Here is a 20,943-nt window from a genome sequence, read left to right on the forward strand (position 1 = left end):
TGTTTCCATGCTTGAGTGGTCCACATTAAAATAGAGTTAAAAAAAAAATGAAGGATCATAATTTCTTGTTTTTGAATAATTTGAATACTGGTACATTTTGAGTTTCTGCAACATTCTATTTGAAATAACAGTCAAATGGTGGTTACATTATAACCGTATGTCCTATATTGCTCTCCTTCCCATTTCTCTGACACTTTTGAAAGTTCTCTACTTGACCTAGGTCTGCCTAGAGTTACCCATTTCTCCATATTTTTCCCAACCAAATGTCTCCTCTTTTTTGTGTTCATGTTTCTTTATTTTACTACAAGGGTCCTTTTTCCCCCTCATTAGCCCTCCTAAGTTCTGGATCCAAGATCTTGTAGTCAAGATACCAGGTGCCTTGGCTGGTTTTGCTCAGTGGTTAGAGCGTCAGCCTGCGGACCAAAGACTCTTGGGGTCAATTCCAGTCAAAGGGCATGTACCTCAGTTGCGGTTCAATCCCTGACTCTGGTTGGGGTCACCAGTCGATGTGTCTCTCTTACATTGATGTTTCTCTCTCTATCTCTTCCTCCCTCCCACTCTATCCATAAATCAGTGGAAAAGTATCCTCAGGTGAGGATTAAAAAAAAAAAAAAAGGAGATACCAGAGGGATATAACACACCTAGATGTTGAGATTCATTACGCTAGCCCAAGCCAACTGGGCATCCCAGGGGGAGAACTAGGGGATTCCACAAATAGAAGAGATAAACCAAAGAACGTATATGCATATATGCATAACCAATAGACACAGACAACAGTGCAGTGAAGGTGGGGGGTGGGGGGAGAGTGAAGAGGAAGGTGTTAATGGGGGGGGGGGGAAGAAACATCAAGTAATACTTTCAACAATAAAGATAAATTTAAAGAAGAAGAACTAGAGAGGAGGTCCTGTTGGTGGAGGATAGGCACAAATGCTGCTCGCTCTTGGCTGCAGAGCTCCCAATCACAAATACGTGGCCTAGAGGTTCAATCCAAGCTATAAACTAAACTTAAAATTTGTGTAAATTCTGGTGGCAATATCACCTATGGGACATATAAAGCACAGGAAACTTGACATAAATATGTAGAAAGTCAGGGAAGAACAAAGCGAGAATTTTGTTTGGGAAGAAGTTTTAGATGTTTAGGATCTGCTCCTGTATAATAAGTTTAGATGATATAGGTCATTTCCAATTCAAACAGGTCCACTGAGACCATTTGGAGTAAAGGAAAACAAAGGAGACCTGGAATATACCAAAAAGCATGACTTTAGGTCCTTGCTCTGCCCTTCCTGGGTGACTTTGGTAAAGTCAGTCAATTTCACTGGGCATATTTTATTCACCCATAAAATGAAAATTATAGTAATTATACCTACCTTTTCTATTGAGCCTGAGGATCAAATGAGATAGTGGGTATTAAAGTACTATGTAAAACCTACAGTTTACAAATATTATTTATTGCCAAGTGAAAGTGGATTTGGTAAAAATATTTGGATTAATTTTAGAGTTTGGAAAATTAGTCTCATTTGTTCCTATTGGTTTATAGACTGCATTTACACAAGCACAGTATTTTATCCATTTTAATTTAATTTTTTCAATTTAAAGCATGATAATTCACCTGTCTTGCCCTGGTCGGGTAGCTCAGTTGTTGTCTTGATATGCAAAGGTTACGGGTTTGATCTTCAGGACAAATATGAGATTCAAGTCTGTCTTTTATATATTACCAAATGAAACATTTAGTCTTAACTTGGGCTCTGAGTTATAGGGAAACTCAAAACTATAGTGATGTAAAAAAAGATAAAAGTTTATTTCATTCTCATGTAAATGTAGGCAGCTCCAAGGTCATTAGGTACCCATTTCCTTCTAACACATTGTTCTGCCATAGTAAACTTGCAGTTTTCACTTCAGTGTCCAATAGGACTGCTCTAGTTCCAGCCATCATGTAAACATTTCATCTAGCAATAAAGAGGAAAAGGGAGAGAGGAATATGTTCCAAAGTTTCCCATATTATTCTTTCTTATATTCCATTGGGAAGAATCTAATCATGTGATCTTAAAAGAAAGGATCAGAAATTCTGTTTTTATTCTGAAGCCCTATGTGTCCAGGTAATATTTTTAAAAATTCTGTTGTGAGGGAAAGGAGTGAACAAGTATTGGGGAAAGCTAATAATCTCCACAATAATGATGATGAAGAACTCCTAGCATTTAATTACCACTAAGCAATAGCATACATATAATCAGACCAAAATCTCCTTTGAAATAACACAGCTAATTTATCACTTTTTCAAAGAACAATATGTCTCGGATAAAATCCAAGTGCAGATATTCCACTGGAAATAAAAAAGGAAAACAAACTCCTGACCTTAGAAGCTATAATCTAGGAAATAAACATAAAAATAAGTTTGCATCACATAGTGTGATTTTGAATTCATGAAAGGAAAAATAAGTGTTGTATTATTTGGAGATGCAGTCATTATTTGCTACAGCCATGCATTAAATGGCATCCTAGAGACCAAAAAGAATGTATATTCCTCTGAAACTGCATACTACAAGGGAATATTTCATGCATTGAGAGAGAGATTATGAATCATAATTTGATTTCTCGTAGAAATATATACTTGAAATATTTATGTTGAATTGATTAAGATATATAAGTAGATATTCAGTAAAGATATGATTTATATAAGTTGGATTTGAAATGATTCTTATAGTATTGGGTTCATTTGAATCAAGTTGATTACGCAGCAGCTCTTTCTTATGGAATCCTGGCATGGAGACCTTGTGGTCAAGGCAGGAGAACAGGTTGCTGGGTGTAACTGGATTCTTCATCTTCTCTCTTCCCTGCTCCAGTACTAACTTTGACTACTGCCATGTCTCTCCTCAGAAGGCAAAAATGTACGGAGAAGATGTAGGAGGAGGCAAGGTTGGAGGTGGGTTGAGAGGAACAGTTTTACCCTCTTTTAAAAAGGAGAATGAAATGATAGCTCTCTGGAGGAGACCAGGAACACATTTCAGCTCCAACTCCACCCCTCTTCAGCCTTTCCTCTCAACCTTGGACCCAGATCTCTCGTTCTCTCTCTACACTATAGTTATGCTTGGGATTAAAAGTCGAGGGAGTGTCTCAGCTCATCCACACTACTTTAAACTGTATAATTTAGAGCCATGATCTAAGAATAAAAGACTATCCTTAGTATATTCTGTAAGGTCTATTTTTGACTTAATGGTCTTTTGAATTTGGCTTCTCTTTTTCTGTTGACATGTTTTGCTGTTTTGGTTTTAAATAAAAATGTTAAGTATGATAAGAGTAAATGGTGTAAAGCATGACATCTCATATTGAAACCGAAGAAAACTAATCATAAAGCTTGAGTTCAACCCACAAACATTGTGATCCAGATGTCACCATTTCTAGACAAAATTAGAGGTTATAATGTTGTATACTGCTAATCTTTTAAAGTTCTGAAAATAAAGTATAATAACGTTTTGCAGTTGACTCATGAACAACACAGGTTTGAACTGCACAGGTCTACATATAGTAAGATTTTTTTTTTTCCAGTAGATATTATAAGTGTCTTTTCTCTAACTTATGATTTTCTTAGCATTTTCTTTTCTTTAGCTTATCAAATGAGTACAATATACAATACATATAACATATAAAATATGTGATAATTGACTATGTTATCAGTAGGCTATTAGTAATTAGGTTTTTGGGGAGTCAAAAGTTATTTGTGGCCCAGCCAGTGTGGCTCCGTGGTTAAGCCTGGACCCATGTACCAAGAGGACACCAGTTCGATTCCCAGTCAGGGCACATGCCCAGGTTGTGGGCCCTATCACCAGTGGGGGGCGTGTAGGAAGTGGCCAAATGATTTTCTCTCTCATGGATGTTTCTATCTCTTTCTCCCTCTCCCTTCCTCTCTCTGTAAAAAGCAATAAAGAAAAAAATTATTTAAAAAAAAGTTGTATGCAGATTTTCAACTGTACGGGGCACAGGGTTGGGTCCCAACCCCACTGTTCAAGGGTCAACTGTGCTTCCTTCCTCTTTTCAGTCAGCTTTTTGCAAGTCTCATTTAGGCTCCAGATTTTAAAATTAATTCTACCAATAAATTTGGCTATATTCTCTATTAATAAAATAAATTTAGTAATTTGAAGAATCTGGAGTTTTTATACAAAAGGAAAAATGTAAGTTCAGAATTTGAAGTCGTCCTTATCTTTTTGACCTTACTCATTCCAGGAATGTATTCTAAACGCATGTATCATAATTACTTGCAGATGTGTTTTTATATTTACAGAATTTTTATGGTTCTAAGTTCTCATTTAAAATGTTTCTAACTTGCCAAATACAAATTTTTCTGTACACTGGATACTTGGTAAATATTTTGTCCTTGAATTTCTCAATGACAAAACCTTTTAAAATATGGTAAGGAAAAAGATCACCTAGGGCTTGTCTGGGTTAAGTTATTCTTTCCCAATAAATAAATGTCTTCCAAAAAGGTGTCTATAGTCATTACTTATAAAAGTAATGGTACTAAAATAGTTTATTTTGCTACATGTTATTTTTGTCCAATCTGGACTATAGTACTCTGACCATAGCTGTCTGTTCCACATGCTGAGAAACTGAGAACCTGGCTTGGTAGGGTTCCAAACTTGCAAAGGTAATTTTTTATTAAAAGATAAGCAGTTTGAGAAACCTTCAGTCTTGTTTCGAAATAAGGGATTTGCTACAATGTGATTTTAGCATTTCCCATCACATGGACTGAAATCTTGATTTGTTCTTAGCAATGGTTGAAATTGTTTCCAGAGAACTGGTTTATGCCTTCCTGTGGCGCACAGTAGCAAGGAGAGTGTCATGATAAGGCAAAGGTTAAAGAACATGGAGCTGTATACTAGAGAATCATTTAAAAAGAAACCCAGAGCATGGCCAGTGTGGCTCAGTGGTTGAGCATTGACCCATGCACCAAGAGGTTGCTGGTTCGACCTGGTCAGGGCACATGCCCGGGTTGTGGGCCAAATCCCCAGTGTGGGGCATGCAGGGGGCAGCCAATCAGTGTTCTCTCTCATGGATGTTTCTGTCTCCCTCTTCCTTTCTCTCTCAAGTCAATAAAGGAAAAATAAATAAATTTTTAAAAAAAGGAACCCAGAGGAAACAGAAAAAAACAGTAGTTTTCTACTTTTGCAGGGCACTGGAATCCATGGTTTTAGGGTTGGATGGGAGTCTGTGAAGTGGGTCCTGGGTTTTCCAGTGGTAATAAGCTCATAAATGCGCGATCACAGCTCAACAGGGGCTTCAGTGCTTCCTGGCAATTTCATATTATCTGGCTTTCTAGTTCTCAACAAAAGGAATGTCCAATCTGTTCATGTGTACTCAAACCTTGGCTCTCCCTCCTACATCTTTAGCTCAAGCAAGGGACTCAACTCCTACTCCCAAAAGAATTTGGTAACTGTCACAGACGGAATTATTGTACCTTCCCACCAGAAAGTATGCTAACATTTCTACATGTACACCCGATTTTTCTTCCTTCCTACCTGTTTGAAATCAAGAGAGGACGCTCTTTTTATCCAAGGCTAGTTCTTTTCATGTACTTTAGATTTTATTTCTATCACACTTCTCCAGAAGTTGATGCAATTAGTCCTCTTACTCTTGACTCACAATTTCTCTCTGTTTCTTTACTTAACATTTAAACATACTTTAATATCTCATTATAAAAAATATATCCTATACTCACATTTCATTCTAATAACTATAGAAGTACTGATAACTAACATATATGTGTGTGTGTGTGTGTGTGTGTGTGTGTGTACACACACACACACACACACACATACACATTAACAGTTAGTAAATACCAGATGTGTTCTAAGACCTTTCTATTATTAACTTGTTCGGGGTGGGGGTGTGTGCAGGGGATCTTGCCATACCCAGCTCTGGAGCTGCTATACTTCATTCTTGCCAAAGGAAGTACTGTAGAAGGGTGGTCTCTCCACAGAAATGTCACTTTCTCACTACCAGTTTAGGAGACAGTGAGTGAGCAGTGGTCCCATCTAGGGTCATACCAATAGAGAGAAAAGAGACACATTATTATTAAATATAATCGACTAGGAATTGGTAATTGATTGTATGTGGAGAAATGACAAGGACGACATCTAGGTTCTTGGTTGAGAATGATGCTGTTATTTCACCAAAGGAGGAACTGGCTTAAGGGGAAATGTGAAGAGTTCATTTTTAGACATGTTGGGCTTGAAATACCTGGGTTTGGATGGCTCAGATATAAGCAGAGAGGGGTTTGAAAGATACAGTTAGGAGTCTCCTATCTCAGGGTTGAAATTGGTACTTTGGAGTTCTTAGAGTTCTCCATAAATCATCATGCCCAGAGTTTCAGAACTGGGCCAGTGATGCCATTTGGCACAACTTACCTGTAGTGGTTGTTCAACAATGGGCACTTTCCCTCCGGTTTCTGGAGACGTCCCGGGGACCCAACTAGATGCTAGTCTGCCTCCATCTTGCACACCACCAAGGACAGCATTACTCTGTTTTTGCCTTTCTTTTCTTGATACCTTGCATTGTTAGCTATTTGATTCTGTTTTCAGTGCAGGCTTTATAAGGATGTCTATCACTTCTGATGGCATCCTAAATTAAAGTATGAATGTATGGCAGAGAGCTCCATTTTCATTACTTTTTCTAGAACTTTAGAAACTGGCTAAATCTAGATAAGTTACTATAATAGGTTGAGAATTTGCATAAATAGTCATTATTGTTAATACTTGTTAGGACCCACTGAGAACTAAGCACTTTATAGTTATTATATTATATAATTTTAAGGTGACCCTATGTAGTAAGATTTTCACTCTCATCTGACAGATGAAAGATTAAGGCCATGAGAAGTTGAATAAGTTGTGCAATGTCATGCATTTGGTAGCTTCAGTTGCCAAGAGTCAGTCCATGACTGACTAAGTTGCTGACTGTGAACTCTGGATGCACATCAGAATCACTTGAGGAGACTTAACTCTTTAACTCAGGCTGCACCCTCAGCCAATTACGTCAGAATGTTAGGGGGTAACAGTAACAGACCCATTTTTTTAGAGCTCCTCAGGGACACTGCTGTGCAGCCAAGGTTGAGAAATACTAGTCTGCTTCCAAAACCTAGGACCATCTCTTGCTTTGCCACCTTTGAATCCAAAATTGTTTTTATTCTACATTGACATAGCCCTGTGACACCAAATAGACTGTTGATTAAATGTGATAAACAGAAGAAATCAATGTTTTCTTGATAGAAAAGCATTATCTTCCTTTGCCTTCCAAGTCATCAAAGAAATACTTTCAAAGCCTGGACACCCCACCAACAGGGTGGTGGCATTTTGTTTGCTCTACTTACAAGTGTAAGGCAGCTTTGTGTATGCGTTACCATTATCCCTATTTTTGAGTGAGGCTTTATGGTGCTTGCTTACCCCAGAGGATATAAACCCACCGACAGATGATCCCCTCTACAGATATAGAACACAGTGTTCATCAATTTGTAGAGGTATCTTCAGGTTTATAACATATTTTGAAGTCTTTAAATTATTAGTACAGTTTTAATTGAACTCTTGGCCTTATTTAGCAAGTGACTTCAAGTATATTTCATTTTGAATAAAGTTGTTATTTCCTAAGCCTGAAGATAACAGTATATGAGGAAGCATCTGCTGTGCATGGTGTACAAATGTTTGGATTCCCAAAGAACAAATTTTAAAGAATCAGATTTTCCTGTTATGCATGACAAACTTTCCAAGGTTTTCAAATTATGAACATGTTTTCTGCAAGACACATATTTTTGACATCTGTGGAACAGATTTTTTTTTCCCTAATAACATCTATCTAGCATTTTCCTTTTTAATAATACCACTTTATTTTAATATGAAATTATAAAAATGAAGCAAATAACATTTATTATTGTCTGAGGTACTCATATTTACAAACTGCTTGAATTGATCGTTAACTATTTCATATTATACATGTGTTTATATTAGGATTTTATTTATAAGGATCATCCTTGTGACAGAGATTTTGATTATGCAGAAAATAACCTTCAAATTTTTTCACCAAAAATTAAATCATAGAGATGTTTGTCATTATAGCTTTGTGCCATAGCTTGAAAGCGAAATATTGCAACTTCTATTTAATAGTGAGCTAAGAGTTTGTAAGAAAGAACTAAAGCTCATTCTATGCCTTCCATTGGTGTTTTCCAATACACGCAATGGGGGGAAGTGCACAGGTTAAGTATCTGGGTCTATGAGATACTTGTCAGTTGTCTACAAATGGCATAGCTATTGACCTAGCATTTCACAGCAGCTGTGAAATAAGGGCAGTTGAACAAAGTGGCATGAACCAAGAGCTTCTGATCAAATCCTTCATATTATAGAACATTTTGTTTAACTTTATGAAATGGTGAAGCTTATGGTCACAATGGCCACTGATTTTAGTGATTCCTCTCATTTGAATCGAGGAGCTGTGTCCTGATGACTTCAAAGTACATTTACACAAGTGTTGATCTACTTTTAAATTTTGTGGGGTTTTTTGTTTTAGTTGGTGGTGATTTGAATAATAAGGATCCATTATGTAATAGTATTTGTTTGTTCATCATAACATCCATTTACTAGGTACACACTGTTTTATTTCAAAAGTATTTGCAGTGGCTTAAAGAATGTAATTAAAACTTATAAAAATTAACATTGGCAAAATTAAGATACTTCACAGCACAAGGCAACATATTATAGTTAAAAGAGCACTAGTTTTTCCATTTGCTACCTGTATAACTTCACATAGGTTATTTTTTATTTATTTATTTTTATCCTCACTGGAGGACACTTTTTGCACTTATCTTCAGATAGAGTGGGAGGGAGAGAGGGAGATGCATCGATGTGAGATAGACACATCCACTGATTGCCACCCACAGGACCCCAACCAGGGTCAGGTACAAACTGCAACCGCAGTACGTGCCTTTAGCGGGAACCAAACCTGGCTCTCTGGTCCACGAGCCAACATTCTAACCACTGAGCCAAACCGGCCAGGGCTCACAGAGGTTATTTAACCTGCCTGAGCTTTATTTTCTTATTTAAATGTTTACCTTTCAGCACTGCTGCAAACTTGATTTTAAGGCAGAATAGGTGCTTGATAAGTTAGTTTTCTCATCATCTTTTAAAATGCAGTCAAACATCTTTAAATATATTTGTTTTGCCAAATAAAAAGCAAAATTCACATATTTGACTAAATTTTTAACTATGATATTATTTACAGCTATCATTTTTGGGCACCTATTATTTGTGGTTATTACCTTTATGCAAAGCTCTTTTTTTCCATTATTTTCTTTCACTCTCACAATACTTCACTTTTAGTCTGTAAGAACTAGTGTTTTCTGAGTAATGTAAATAGACAGTTATAGTGTAGCCATTAAAGGATGGTCTTTGAAAGAACTGTGGTGCTGAAACAGAATTTTTCCCAGAGTATTACTCATATGTAAACAGCAAGTGAATCGCAGAATTATATGTGTCTTGTACATGTTTTATTCCATGTGATAGCAAGATATACATATTTCTAATTTACTTATTACAGACAAATCAGATTATGAATGAAGGTAATTATCTAAATACTTCAAATAAGAATTGCTTCATATGGAGGAACTATTTCAGTTTGTCTAAAATTGTTGAAATGCTGCAATAACTGCAAATAATTTCTGATTTCTCCAAAAATACTGCAGTTAAAGGACACAGATATTGATACTGTTAGAGAGTTTCAAAATATTGTCCTAATGTGATTTATCTCAAAATTCTGGTTATTATATTTCTAGCAAAAGCAAACTTCTCTACATTTTGTATTCCATGGAGGATTTTAAAAAATATCATGTATCTCTCATCAAAAGCTTTTTCTCTTTGGCTTTCAGAATATTTATAAAAATAAGTGTATAAGATTGCTTATTTTTAAATGCTAATAACATTTTTCTGGTTTATTTTAATGTTGGGAATGATGTATGCATAGTATTTTGGTCTTAGAATTTTTGGAACTCTGTCAGATGAAAAGAGTAAATAATTATATTTCACACTTTAAGAAATATATTACTGTAATATTTTCCAAGTTGGAATTAAGGTATCATTAACATTTTAAATAAACTAGTGAAACAGATATCTCTAATAAATCTAATAAGAAATAGAACATACAGATAAGCATCCTTAGAAATGTAAATAAAATAGTGTTTCTTAAAACCTGTGAGTTTATTACATACAATCATGTACTTTGGAGAATGTAGAAGAAATGGATAATTTCCTTGGAAAACATAAATTGTTAAAATTAATTCACGAAGTGAATAGCCTGATGAAATATTTAATTAGAGAATACCCATGATATAGTAGAACTTTAGAGCTAGGAAAGTCTTTAAAGATTATACAATAGAAAGCTCATAATTTGTAAGTGAGAATGTTGAGGTCCAAAGTTTTTATGGCAAATTTTAAACAACAACAATATTCATTAAGTTTGGAAATTAGGAAGTCATGGATCATTCCTGAGGAAAGACAATTCAGGGGAGATGCTAGACTGCAAGGAGAATGTGTGAGCAGGTATTAAAGGCGTTGATGTTTATAGCTGGACCTTTCAAGAAATTTAACCACAGTTGGAAAGAAAGAGAAACATCTATTGAGAACCAGTGAGAATAAACCAATATAAAGGAGGTGGTTGGTTGGTTGGTTCGTTGAAGGTTGAGATTTCAATAGATTTGTAAGCCAAGAGATTATGTATATAATAATGTAGGCACTAATTAAATGAGGATAGTATAGAGTTATCCAAGTATGGGATCAATGGTCATCACTATGAATCAAGCTCTTTACGTACATCATGCCATTTAATTTTTAAAACAATTCTAGGAGGTAGATGTTATTATCTTCATTTTTACAATGAAGAAAGAGAACCACAGAGATTTTAAGTAGCAGCCAGTAAATGAAGCAATAATGCACTGTGCAGACTCACAGTGTGACTTCAGGGACCTGCCTCTTAGCTCTTCTACATCATCTCCTGGGAGGGGGAGGGCCTGCTTTGGAAAGGAAGAACAGGGACTATGAAAGGCACTGGAAATATGAAGATATCAATACTATGGATGGTCTGTACCACATCAGTAAGGTAGAAGTTAAGGTCATCTGATATAAGAGAGTAAAGTAGAAAGCTGGGGTTTGAGAAGGATAAAAAAGATTGCAAGATTTAGACTATAAATGAGCAAAATAATATTGTGGAAAGGCAGTATGAGGAGATTAAGAAAGTGCACAAGCTCTGGGATCAGAGACAATGGTTTCACTCCTGCTTCTCACTCATTAACCATGACTATTGGCCAAGTTACTACATCACTTCAAACCGTCATGTGCAGGCTTGGGATGGTGATCATCTGACTACGTATTATTCTGTTTTATATCATTAGGAAAACCCCTTTATCCTGCTTTCTGTGTTTTTTTAGACTTCTGGATTACTCATTGTATTTGGTTTTCTCTATGACTTAGAATTGTCTTGTCACACTAAAGGCAAAAATTAAGATGTGATGGTTATTGCAATGACTATTTTGGTTAATTTGGGAAAGATTGACAGTTTATATGCTGTAAATGTCAAGTCTCCCAATTCATGTACATAATATATTTCCACTTAGTCATATCTTGTTTTATGTCCTTCAATTAATTAAAAGTTATAATTTCCTACATGAAGTTCTTACATATTTTTGTTAAATGTATTTGAGGTGTTATACAGTTTTTGTTATTATTGATAGGACCTTTTTTTTAAATCTGATAATCTTTTTCTGCTAATTTTGTTTTATAGGTATAATTTCTTTTCTTAGTTTCTTTTCTAAATTTCTAAAGAACTTATTATCTTTTTCAAGTGTTTATTTATTTATTTATTTATTTATTTATTTATTTATTTATTTTTGTTACCTCTATTGTCTCTCTCCACATTTTCTTTTTCTTTGCTTGACTTCTTTTTTTCATGTTGGAAGACTTTCTCAATTATCTGATTATCCTTGGCTATGCATTCTTATATAAAAGCAAAGCCCTAAAAAATGACTTGAAGCTCTGTGTGTAAATGGATTCATTGAAAGGTAGATTTGACAGTATGTTAATCAAGGATGTAAATAAGTATGAAGATTTTTCCCTTTCTAGGGAAGAATTTTTTAAAAATACATTCATTGATTTTTGAGAGAGAGCGAAACATCGATGTCAGAGCAGAACATCGATTGGCTGCCTCCAGCACGCCCCCACCCAGGATTGGGCCTTAAACCCGGGCATGTGCCCTGACCAGGAATCAAACCAACAACCTTTTGGTTCATGGTATGACACTGAACCAAGTGACACCACCTAGGGCTCTAGGGAACAATTTAATCTCTGATCTGCCAAACTTCTGGGAGTAGAAATGAGGGAAGGGCCCTGTGGTTAAATACATACAGTGGTATCTGCTTTACATCAACTCCCTAATTGATGTACAAGCGGTGATGTACAAGACTGGTTCTTGAGTTTAGAGCCCAATCCATTCAACTGTCTAGAATTTAAACATTCCTGTTACAGTGCAAGGCTGCACAATAGTTTCAACTATTATGTATATAAAATTTTCAAACAACCTCTGTCTTTTTCAGCCCCCATATAAATCTATATCTCACTTCTCTTTCTGGCCCCTACTCTTTCCAAGTATTAAACCCTTCAAAAGGTCTGCAGAGTTACAGATCCATTACAATCACTATTTCATCATCACCCTCATACCCTAAAAGCATTTAGGCTATACTTCCTCTGCCACTATAAGTCAGTTACACCCTCTTCCTTCAACATCTTCTGAATCTGTCCACATCTTGAGTACACTGTTGTCTACTGCCTGTTCTCTTTCCTGTGACTGAATAACATGATCATTTTAACATTGTTTGGGAGGGGGAAGAAAGATAAATAGCATGGTTAAGTAGAAATTTTGTATTATATTTTCCAATAGACAGTTTGATGTACAGAAAAAAATAGTTTTGTATATTAATCTATGTACAGGAAATATAATTTTAGTATGCTGATCTTATATCCAGCCACTTTATTGTGTCTAATTTTAAAATTCAGTCCTCTTGGATTTTCTAAAAAGCATATACCTGCAATGATGACAGTATTATCTCTTATTTTTCTATTGTTTTCTTTTGTATTGTTTGGTGAGGATCTCCTATACTATTTAGAATAGTAGAGGTAATGATGAACATACTTCTCTAATTCCTGATTGATGGGAATGCTTTGAATATTTCACTATTATATATTATTTACATCATAGGTTTTGAAGAGATAAATTTTATTAAGTAAGAGTGTTCTCTGTTCATAATTTGCAATGAAAATTTTTAAAAATGATAACTGGGTGTTGAATTCTTCAAATGTTTTCACATTTATTGATGTAATCACATGATTTCTTTAATCTGTTAATACAGTAAATTATATGGAGGTCATTTTTAATGTTGAATCATCCTGCAAGACTAGACATACTTATTTGATAGAGATTTATTATCCTTTCACTATATTTCTGGGTTTGATCTTTTTATTAATACTTTAACATTTATGTAGATAAGTGAAATGTGTAGGGTTTTTTTGTTTTGTTTATTTTAGTGTCAGTGTTATATATCAGCATTGTAAAATGAGTCAGATATGTCTTATCTTTTCCTGTGGCCTGGAAATATTTTATAAAATGGGAATGATATATTTCTTAAATTTGTTAGAATTTGCTTATAAATTTTTCTGAAGTTTTTATTATTTTTAAAGGATTATGTTTTTTAAGAAATTACCTGTAAATTTTATCTAAGGTCATGTTTTAATATATTGGGCCAATTTTGATTATGTTTCTCTAAAAAAATATCATTTTATGTAGGTTTTCAATTTTATGTGTGTATAAAATTGTTCTGTTCTTTTATGATACCTCTGGCTCACAGGCCACACTCTAACCGCTGAGCCAAACTGGCCAGGGCTTTGCTTTTACCTTTATTAAATTTCTTCTTCTGATATCTTTAAATAGATTATTTATTTTTATTTTCTATTGTTTTTGATGTAAGGCTATAACTATACTGAGTATCGTCACAAAACATTTTTACAAGTTTTTGTATGTATATTGCCTTGTTTTATAGCTCTTAATCATTTATAAATCAAATTTTAATTTATATTTAATTTATTAATTATTTAAAAGTTTTCTCTCCCAAGGAGTACAGAATTTTGATTTTTATGTCTAATTTCATTGCATTGTAGTTTATGAAAATGTCCTGTATGTTAAACTTTCATTAATTTATTTAATTTTACTTTCTATTCTAGGACTAGTTAACTTCTACAAGTATTCTATTTGTATTTTTAAAAACTGTGCATGCTATATGTCTTATGCATAATATTGCAAAGAAAGATTAATCACTTGTATTGTTATACTTCATATTATTTTATTTCTATGACTCTCTGAGAGCTGTATATTTTTTATTCCAAATTTAGTTTGACAGTTTATCCTTGTACTTTTCTCAACTGTTGTTTTATATACTTTGAAAAAGTATGAGTTTCATAGAGATATGTTACTTTGGAGACTTCTCTGTCACCTGTTCCTTTTCAGTATGAAAAAATCCTTCTTTATCTCTTTTAATGTTTTTTCTCCCAATATTAGCATAATGACATTTGGTTTTTGCATATTACCATTTTCTTAATATCCTTCTTTGACCTCTTTATTCTCAGCCTTCCCATGTCATTGGGTTTGAGATATGTCTCATAAATATAGCACTGGATTTTGAATTTTTATCCAATATAAAAATTCTGAACTTTTAACTTAAGAATTTAAAGCATTCCTCTTTATTGTGATTTCTGAAATCTTGAAATTATTTGTCGTATTTGTTTTTTCTGCTTATCATATTTACTAATTTCTTGTCCTTTGCCCACGTTTACTAGTCTGATAAATGTTTCCTTAGTTCTATTTTCCTCTACTATTTTACAAATATATTATTTATTTCTACTTTCTGTGGTTACCTTAACATTGTTGTCATAAATGCTGAAACATTTTTTTCTAACATCTAGAATTAATCAATATTTCTAATATTCCTGAGACCAAAAGAAGAGGCTCAGCATACTTTACAGTTCCCTCTGCTCCCTTGTAACTTCCATCTCGTTCACATTTTAACCCTCATTAATATTATTTTGGTAATTAGGTCCAACTGGTTTTTTTTTAATGGAAATATGTATATTTATGTACTTTTATATAAACATTTACTTATACTTAATGTATTTTATTACTTTCTTTGCTATCCATTACTTCTTTTATCTCATTCCCTCCTCCGGATTTCTTCTTATTAATCTGGGTTTGTACTGTCCAGCAGCTCTTTCAGACAGAATCTTGAGGTAGCAAACTTCAAAGTTCCTTTCAATTCTAAAAACATCTTTATTTCTGACTCTCACTTGAATAATAGTTTGGCTGGGTGTAGAATTTTATCTTCAAAGTTATTTTTTCCTTAGAATGTTGAAGGTATTATTCTACTGTCTTGTACCCTGGGTTGCTTACATGAAGTCTGATGTCTTATTTCTTTGTAAGTAATCTTTCTTTTGACTCAGCTTTTAAGATTTTCTTTTTATTCTTGATGTTCACAAATTTTATCACAATGTATCTAGGGGGAGGGGGAGTGTTTGTGTATATGTGTGTTTCATCTTTAATTTATCCTGCAGCCAAGAGGATCTTCAAGGTTCTAAGAAAATTTATCATAATACTTTTTTAAATGCTGCATTTCCCCCCAGTTCTCTCTATTTTATCCTTCTGGAAGTACTTTTAAACCAAATTTAGGACCTCTGTGTTAACTAAGTATCTTTAATATCCTACTTTCCATGTCTTAATCTGTACTCCCAATGTCCAGCTCTGAGTTGTGGTGTCCTTCTCCGGTGGGAACTCATCTGCTATCTACTTCTCAGGCAATCCTCACAGTTTCTAGTCTGCCACCGTTTATACTTTTTTTCTTTCCAGTTATTTTATGAAATCGTGTCTATTGTCTCTAAGGATTTGGGGTGAAGGGTATACGTGAGGGTGATAGGTATATATTACAGTGCTCAGTTTTTCAATTTAAATGCCTTTTCAAGTTTTGTAATATTTGTTAATGACACTTGTCAGCTGTAAAACAGAACCAGACTGGGATTTGGCAAGGCAGGTGGAGCAGAAAAATAGGATGGTAAACTTGAGGTATTCGTGAGTGTCACGTGTGGTATGGCAGGCTGTGAGGACGGGCTGTGCTCGGAGTCCAGAGCAGGCACATGGAGGCTGCGAAGTGGTTAAGACTGGAGGCCATGACAGCAGGGCCAGTGGTGGCAAGAATTGGACAGGTGTCAAGATATGAAAACTGTTTATAGAAAAGGGGAATCAGTTTGAGATTTGTAAGTTGAAATATTCTCAGTATTGAGGGATTCAAGGGAGGGTTGGTTTTTGTGGGTTGCAGATGTGGGGGAAAGAGATCAGAGCATGCAGAGCTGAAATGGCTACCCTGGTGGAAACTGGTGTTTCCAATCTAAAATAGCAATGTTCATTTGAAAATTGCTATTTATAAAAGTTACGTTATATTTGGCAAGCTGTCTTTTTAAAAATGCATCAGTAGACAGATCAGTGTGCATTTCTTTATGTGAAGTATCTGATTTTATACTGATTCTTCACACGATAATAAAGTAAATTTTAGCTTTTTTTTCCCCTCAGGATCCTAGATTTTGCTACACTCTTCATGTGTTACCATATAAGAGAGGTCCTCATCCCCAGCTGTTGTTCATGAGAATGGAATTCTGGCAATATCTCGAGAAAAAGAATTTTCTGAGACTCACTTGGGAGGATTGATGTTGTAGAAAGCTTTATTTCTGTGGAATTAAACCCCTGAGTTTTCATTTCCCTCAGTCCTAACAAGAAAAAAGTCCCACTTGCCTTTAGCAGGGCTAGAATCAGAACCAGTGTCCAGAATTTCCACTCCATATTTGCACACTCTAATCCAGTGTCAGGCTAGTTTAGCTTGTGTTCCCAACTGCAGTCCATTAATCCATTGCCTATGGGATCTGCATGGCCATGGGCCATACGTGCAAATGCAAGGAAGACAAGAGTAAACCACAAGCCAAGAGTCACAAGAGCTACCGGAGATCCAATAGAGCAACAGGAGTGAGTTTCTTTGTTTAGGGGATTATATATTCCCAAATATTTTGGGTTTGCAGTCATCTCTGGCCAATGATCTGTTCCCAGTTGTGACTGACAGGCACCTTCCCAAGTCACCCCAACTTCACTATGCATGTATCTATCTCCCCTTTGCTGGATCCCTTCCCCTGGTGATCTTCAGGGAATGGGCCAGAGATTCCCTGGGGAGTGAAAAGTTGCAGCTTCCAGGTGAAGCTGCCCAGATGACATGCCTATACTATCTGGCCTTCCCTTTGCTCCTTTCCTATTATTCATAACTAGTTAATTACAACAGTATCACATATAGATTGGATTAATTTTGTGATTTTAGACCTTTATAGTTTGCATACATGCGTTCTTTAGGTTGAGACAGCCTACATCCATATTTGGAGCACTTTCAAGACATATGTGAATATTCATGTGACCATAGTAGAATGCTATTGCCCATAGAAATCGGTCTTTCTTACCTAGTTACTATACATTTCCCCACACATGTTGTGGCCATGTTGTTGTCCAGAGAGACATGAATTATTGCAATAAATGTCAGTAGCCCACAATTACATGTATTTCAATTTGTATCAGAACTGAAGTCTCAGGAAATCCCAAACTAGCAAACATAATATATAGAGAGCAAATTAAAAGACTCTGTATTGAGATTTTGAGCATTTTATTATTTCTTATAAAATTTCAGTGGATCCAACACTTAACATTTAATATCTCAACATTTTATACTGTTTTGTCTAATCTTATATTGATAGTTTGAAAGTAAAGATGGTATAGCTTTGCAGCCCACACAGTTGAAATAAACTGGCAGAAGGAAGTGACATATGAACTAGAAAATGTAACTAGTCTTCAGGTCTTCAGGTATTAAATGAGAATTCTTTTAAATTCAAATTGGTATCAGGGAATGCAGATCAGGAATGAGAAAAGTAGTCAGCCTGAAAATATTTAAACCTTGACTTGGAAAAAATGTCTCATGAACAGCAGGAATCTTAGTTGGTTAAAGCTACTACATTATGTCCAAAACGAGTAAATGTGTGAAGAAGAGGGTGCTAGAAAACTGACTTCATTATACAGAAAGTTATTATCTTTGTAAGAATAAATATAAGTACTAAGTAGATTTAACTATATGAAATAAGAAATTACATGCTGAAAAAATGGTAACACCTTTATTAGTACTATTTAAAATGATGATAATCATAGTCATAATTGGTTGAGCATTTGCTAAATGCCCAGCACAGTGCTACTCAGCTTATATACTTTATCCCTCATCATTAATACAATCTGGTGAGATAAACATGGTAAATTTCTTTTTATAGGATTGAGAGAACTGGAAAGCTAAGTTAACATCTGGTACATTTCACCAGCATAAACAAATAATATGAATAATTTGGGCCTAAATTTTTAAAAAACATACTGCTTGAGCAGTGGGTTAGAGTGGAGGTGGGAGGATGAAGGTTGTATTTTTATTTCTTTATTATGAGTTTTCATGATTTTTTTTTCTAGTTCTATGTTGGGCTCTTTTCAGTTTTTGGAAACAGCAAGACTGAGACTGACAAAGGGAAAATTAGTTTGGCTACTGGTTCTGGTTCTTAAAGGACTTGCATTTTAACAAGATTTGCACAAATAAACTATATCAATAGTGAAATAAGTAGGGGCCTTTACCAAAATAAAGTTGCTCATCTTTGCAGATGAGTCACAGGTAACTAAGGGTTGGCAGATTCAGAGTGATTAAGTTGCGTAAAGAAAAATATGTGTAGCTCTGGCCAGTGTGGCTCAGTGGTTACAGCATCAGCCCACACCTTGAAGGGTCTCAGGTTTGATTCCCGATCAAGGGCACATACCTGAGTTGCAGGTTTGATCTCCCAGCCAAGTTGGGAGGCAACCAATCAATGTATCTCTCTCATATCTCTCTCTCTGTCTCTGTCTCTGTCCTCTGTCTCTCTCCCTCTCTTCCTCTCCCTTCCTCCCCCCCTTTCCCTACCACTCTCTCTAAAAACCAGTGAGAAAAAAGATCCTATGTAGGATTAGGATTAACAAAAAATAAATAAATAAATAAAAGGAGGAGGAGGAAAAGTATCTGTGAAATCATGACTGTGTACTGCCAGTGATTCGATTAGCTTTTCAAAATGATTTGATTAGGACACACATTGTAATATAATAACAAAGAGTAATGTATTAAGTGCTTTAAAATCGTGTTACTTTTGTAGTAGGCTATTAGCCAAACCATTTTATGCTTTGTTCTACTATCTGAAATATCAAACATGTATAAAAGCAAAGTACTTTTTCCTTTTCAAAGGCTGATGCTATGTAATCTTAACATCGACACAGATAAAACAACAAAGAATTATCAGTTAAAAATGCAGGATAAAGAGTATAGCCAAGCCTGACTGGTGTGGCTCACTGGTTGAGTGTCGACCCATGCACCAAGAGGTCACTGGTTCGATTCCCAGTGGGGGTACATGCCCAGGTTGTGGATACAATCCCTAGTGAGGAGAGTGCAGGTGGTGGCCAATCAATGTTCTCTCTCATCGATGTTTCTATCTCTCCCTCCCTCTCCCTTCCTCTCCCTCTAAAAATCAATAAAGAAAAAAAAAATTAAAAAACACAGTGTAGCCAAAAGAATTATGCAAGATGTCTGTTACTTAAACCAAAGATAGGACCATTCCCATAATTAAATTAAAAAAAAAAACACATTCAAGTAAAGCAGTAATTTTAATTTCCCTTGAGCTTAAATTTACATTTAGGCTTCTTCTCATAAAAAATTGAGCACATGAATGGAATTAGGACATTTTTTAAAATCATAGATATTATTTACTCCATAAAGACTACAGGGTTTCTAATTTCTGTAAATAATTACTCTGTCACAGAGGGGAGGTATATATTTGAAGTAAAAGCAATACATTGGAATGATGAACAATCCTCTGAAGGACACAAATTCCCTCATAATCAGTGTGAGTCTTTTTTGTTTCCACAGAGCATCTGTACAACCACCACTGCATTTTTACACTTTTTCTTCTTGGCTTCATTCTGTTGGGTTTTGACTGAGGCATGGCAGTCCTATATGGCTGTAACTGGAAAAATTAGGACACGGCTTATAAGGAAACGCTTTTTGTGCCTTGGATGGGGTAAGCATGTTAATATACTCATTTGTGCTCTTGTTAAGATGACTTTGAATACTTATAAAGCAGTAGAGTATGATTATCCTAGGCTGCTTTAATTTGTGTTTAATTTGATATATGGAAGTGAAAATATTTGAGGCTGGTCATTTTTTAACATTCTTTAGGCATTTGGAACTTTAAAAAGGAGTAAATATTGGATGACCATATAGGTAGCCAATTAACAGTCAACAGTGAGTGGTGTAAGATGAGGCCTAAGATAAATACAGGCAGCCCTGGCCAGTTTGGCTCAGTGGTTAGAGCGTCGGCCTGCGGTCCGGAGAGACCCGGGTTCGGTTCCCACTAAGGGCATGTACTTCGGTTGCAGTTTGTCCCCGGCCCTGGTTGGTCGTGCGGGTGGCAGCCACTCGATGTGTCCCTTCACATCGATGTTTCTCTCTCTCTCTCCCTTCCTCTCTCTCCCTCCCATTCTATCTGTACAAAAAATGGAAAAATACCCTCGGGTGAGGATTAAAAAAAAAAAAAAAAAAAGATAAATACAGGCAGAAAAGCAAACTGTTCTGTACTAATATGTTCTGAAAATTCAAAATCTTTTAAAATGTTCTGGGCTCTAAGTTATGTACATTAGTCAGGAACCTTCCACAAGGAAACTTTGAGGAATTCATTTGAAGAGGGCTCAAAA

At 35.3% G+C, this 20,943-nt stretch overlaps 1 protein-coding gene across 2 annotated transcripts in view; it reads left to right on the forward strand.

Annotated features, from left to right (window-relative positions):
* Nucleotides 1-20,943, forward strand: part of ADGRB3 (adhesion G protein-coupled receptor B3) — a 689,955-nt gene that overhangs the window by 611,659 nt on the left and 57,353 nt on the right. For both annotated transcript variants that reach the window (XM_036248276.1, XM_036248277.1), the window contains one exon: nt 20,120-20,270. In XM_036248276.1, the coding sequence (XP_036104169.1) occupies nt 20,120-20,270 (151 nt within the window). The remainder of the gene's footprint in view (nt 1-20,119; nt 20,271-20,943) is intronic.

The sequence above is a fragment of the Molossus molossus genome, unplaced genomic scaffold (assembly GCF_014108415.1).
Source record: "Molossus molossus isolate mMolMol1 unplaced genomic scaffold, mMolMol1.p scaffold_m16_p_8, whole genome shotgun sequence".
Lineage (NCBI taxonomy): Eukaryota > Metazoa > Chordata > Mammalia > Chiroptera > Molossidae > Molossus > Molossus molossus.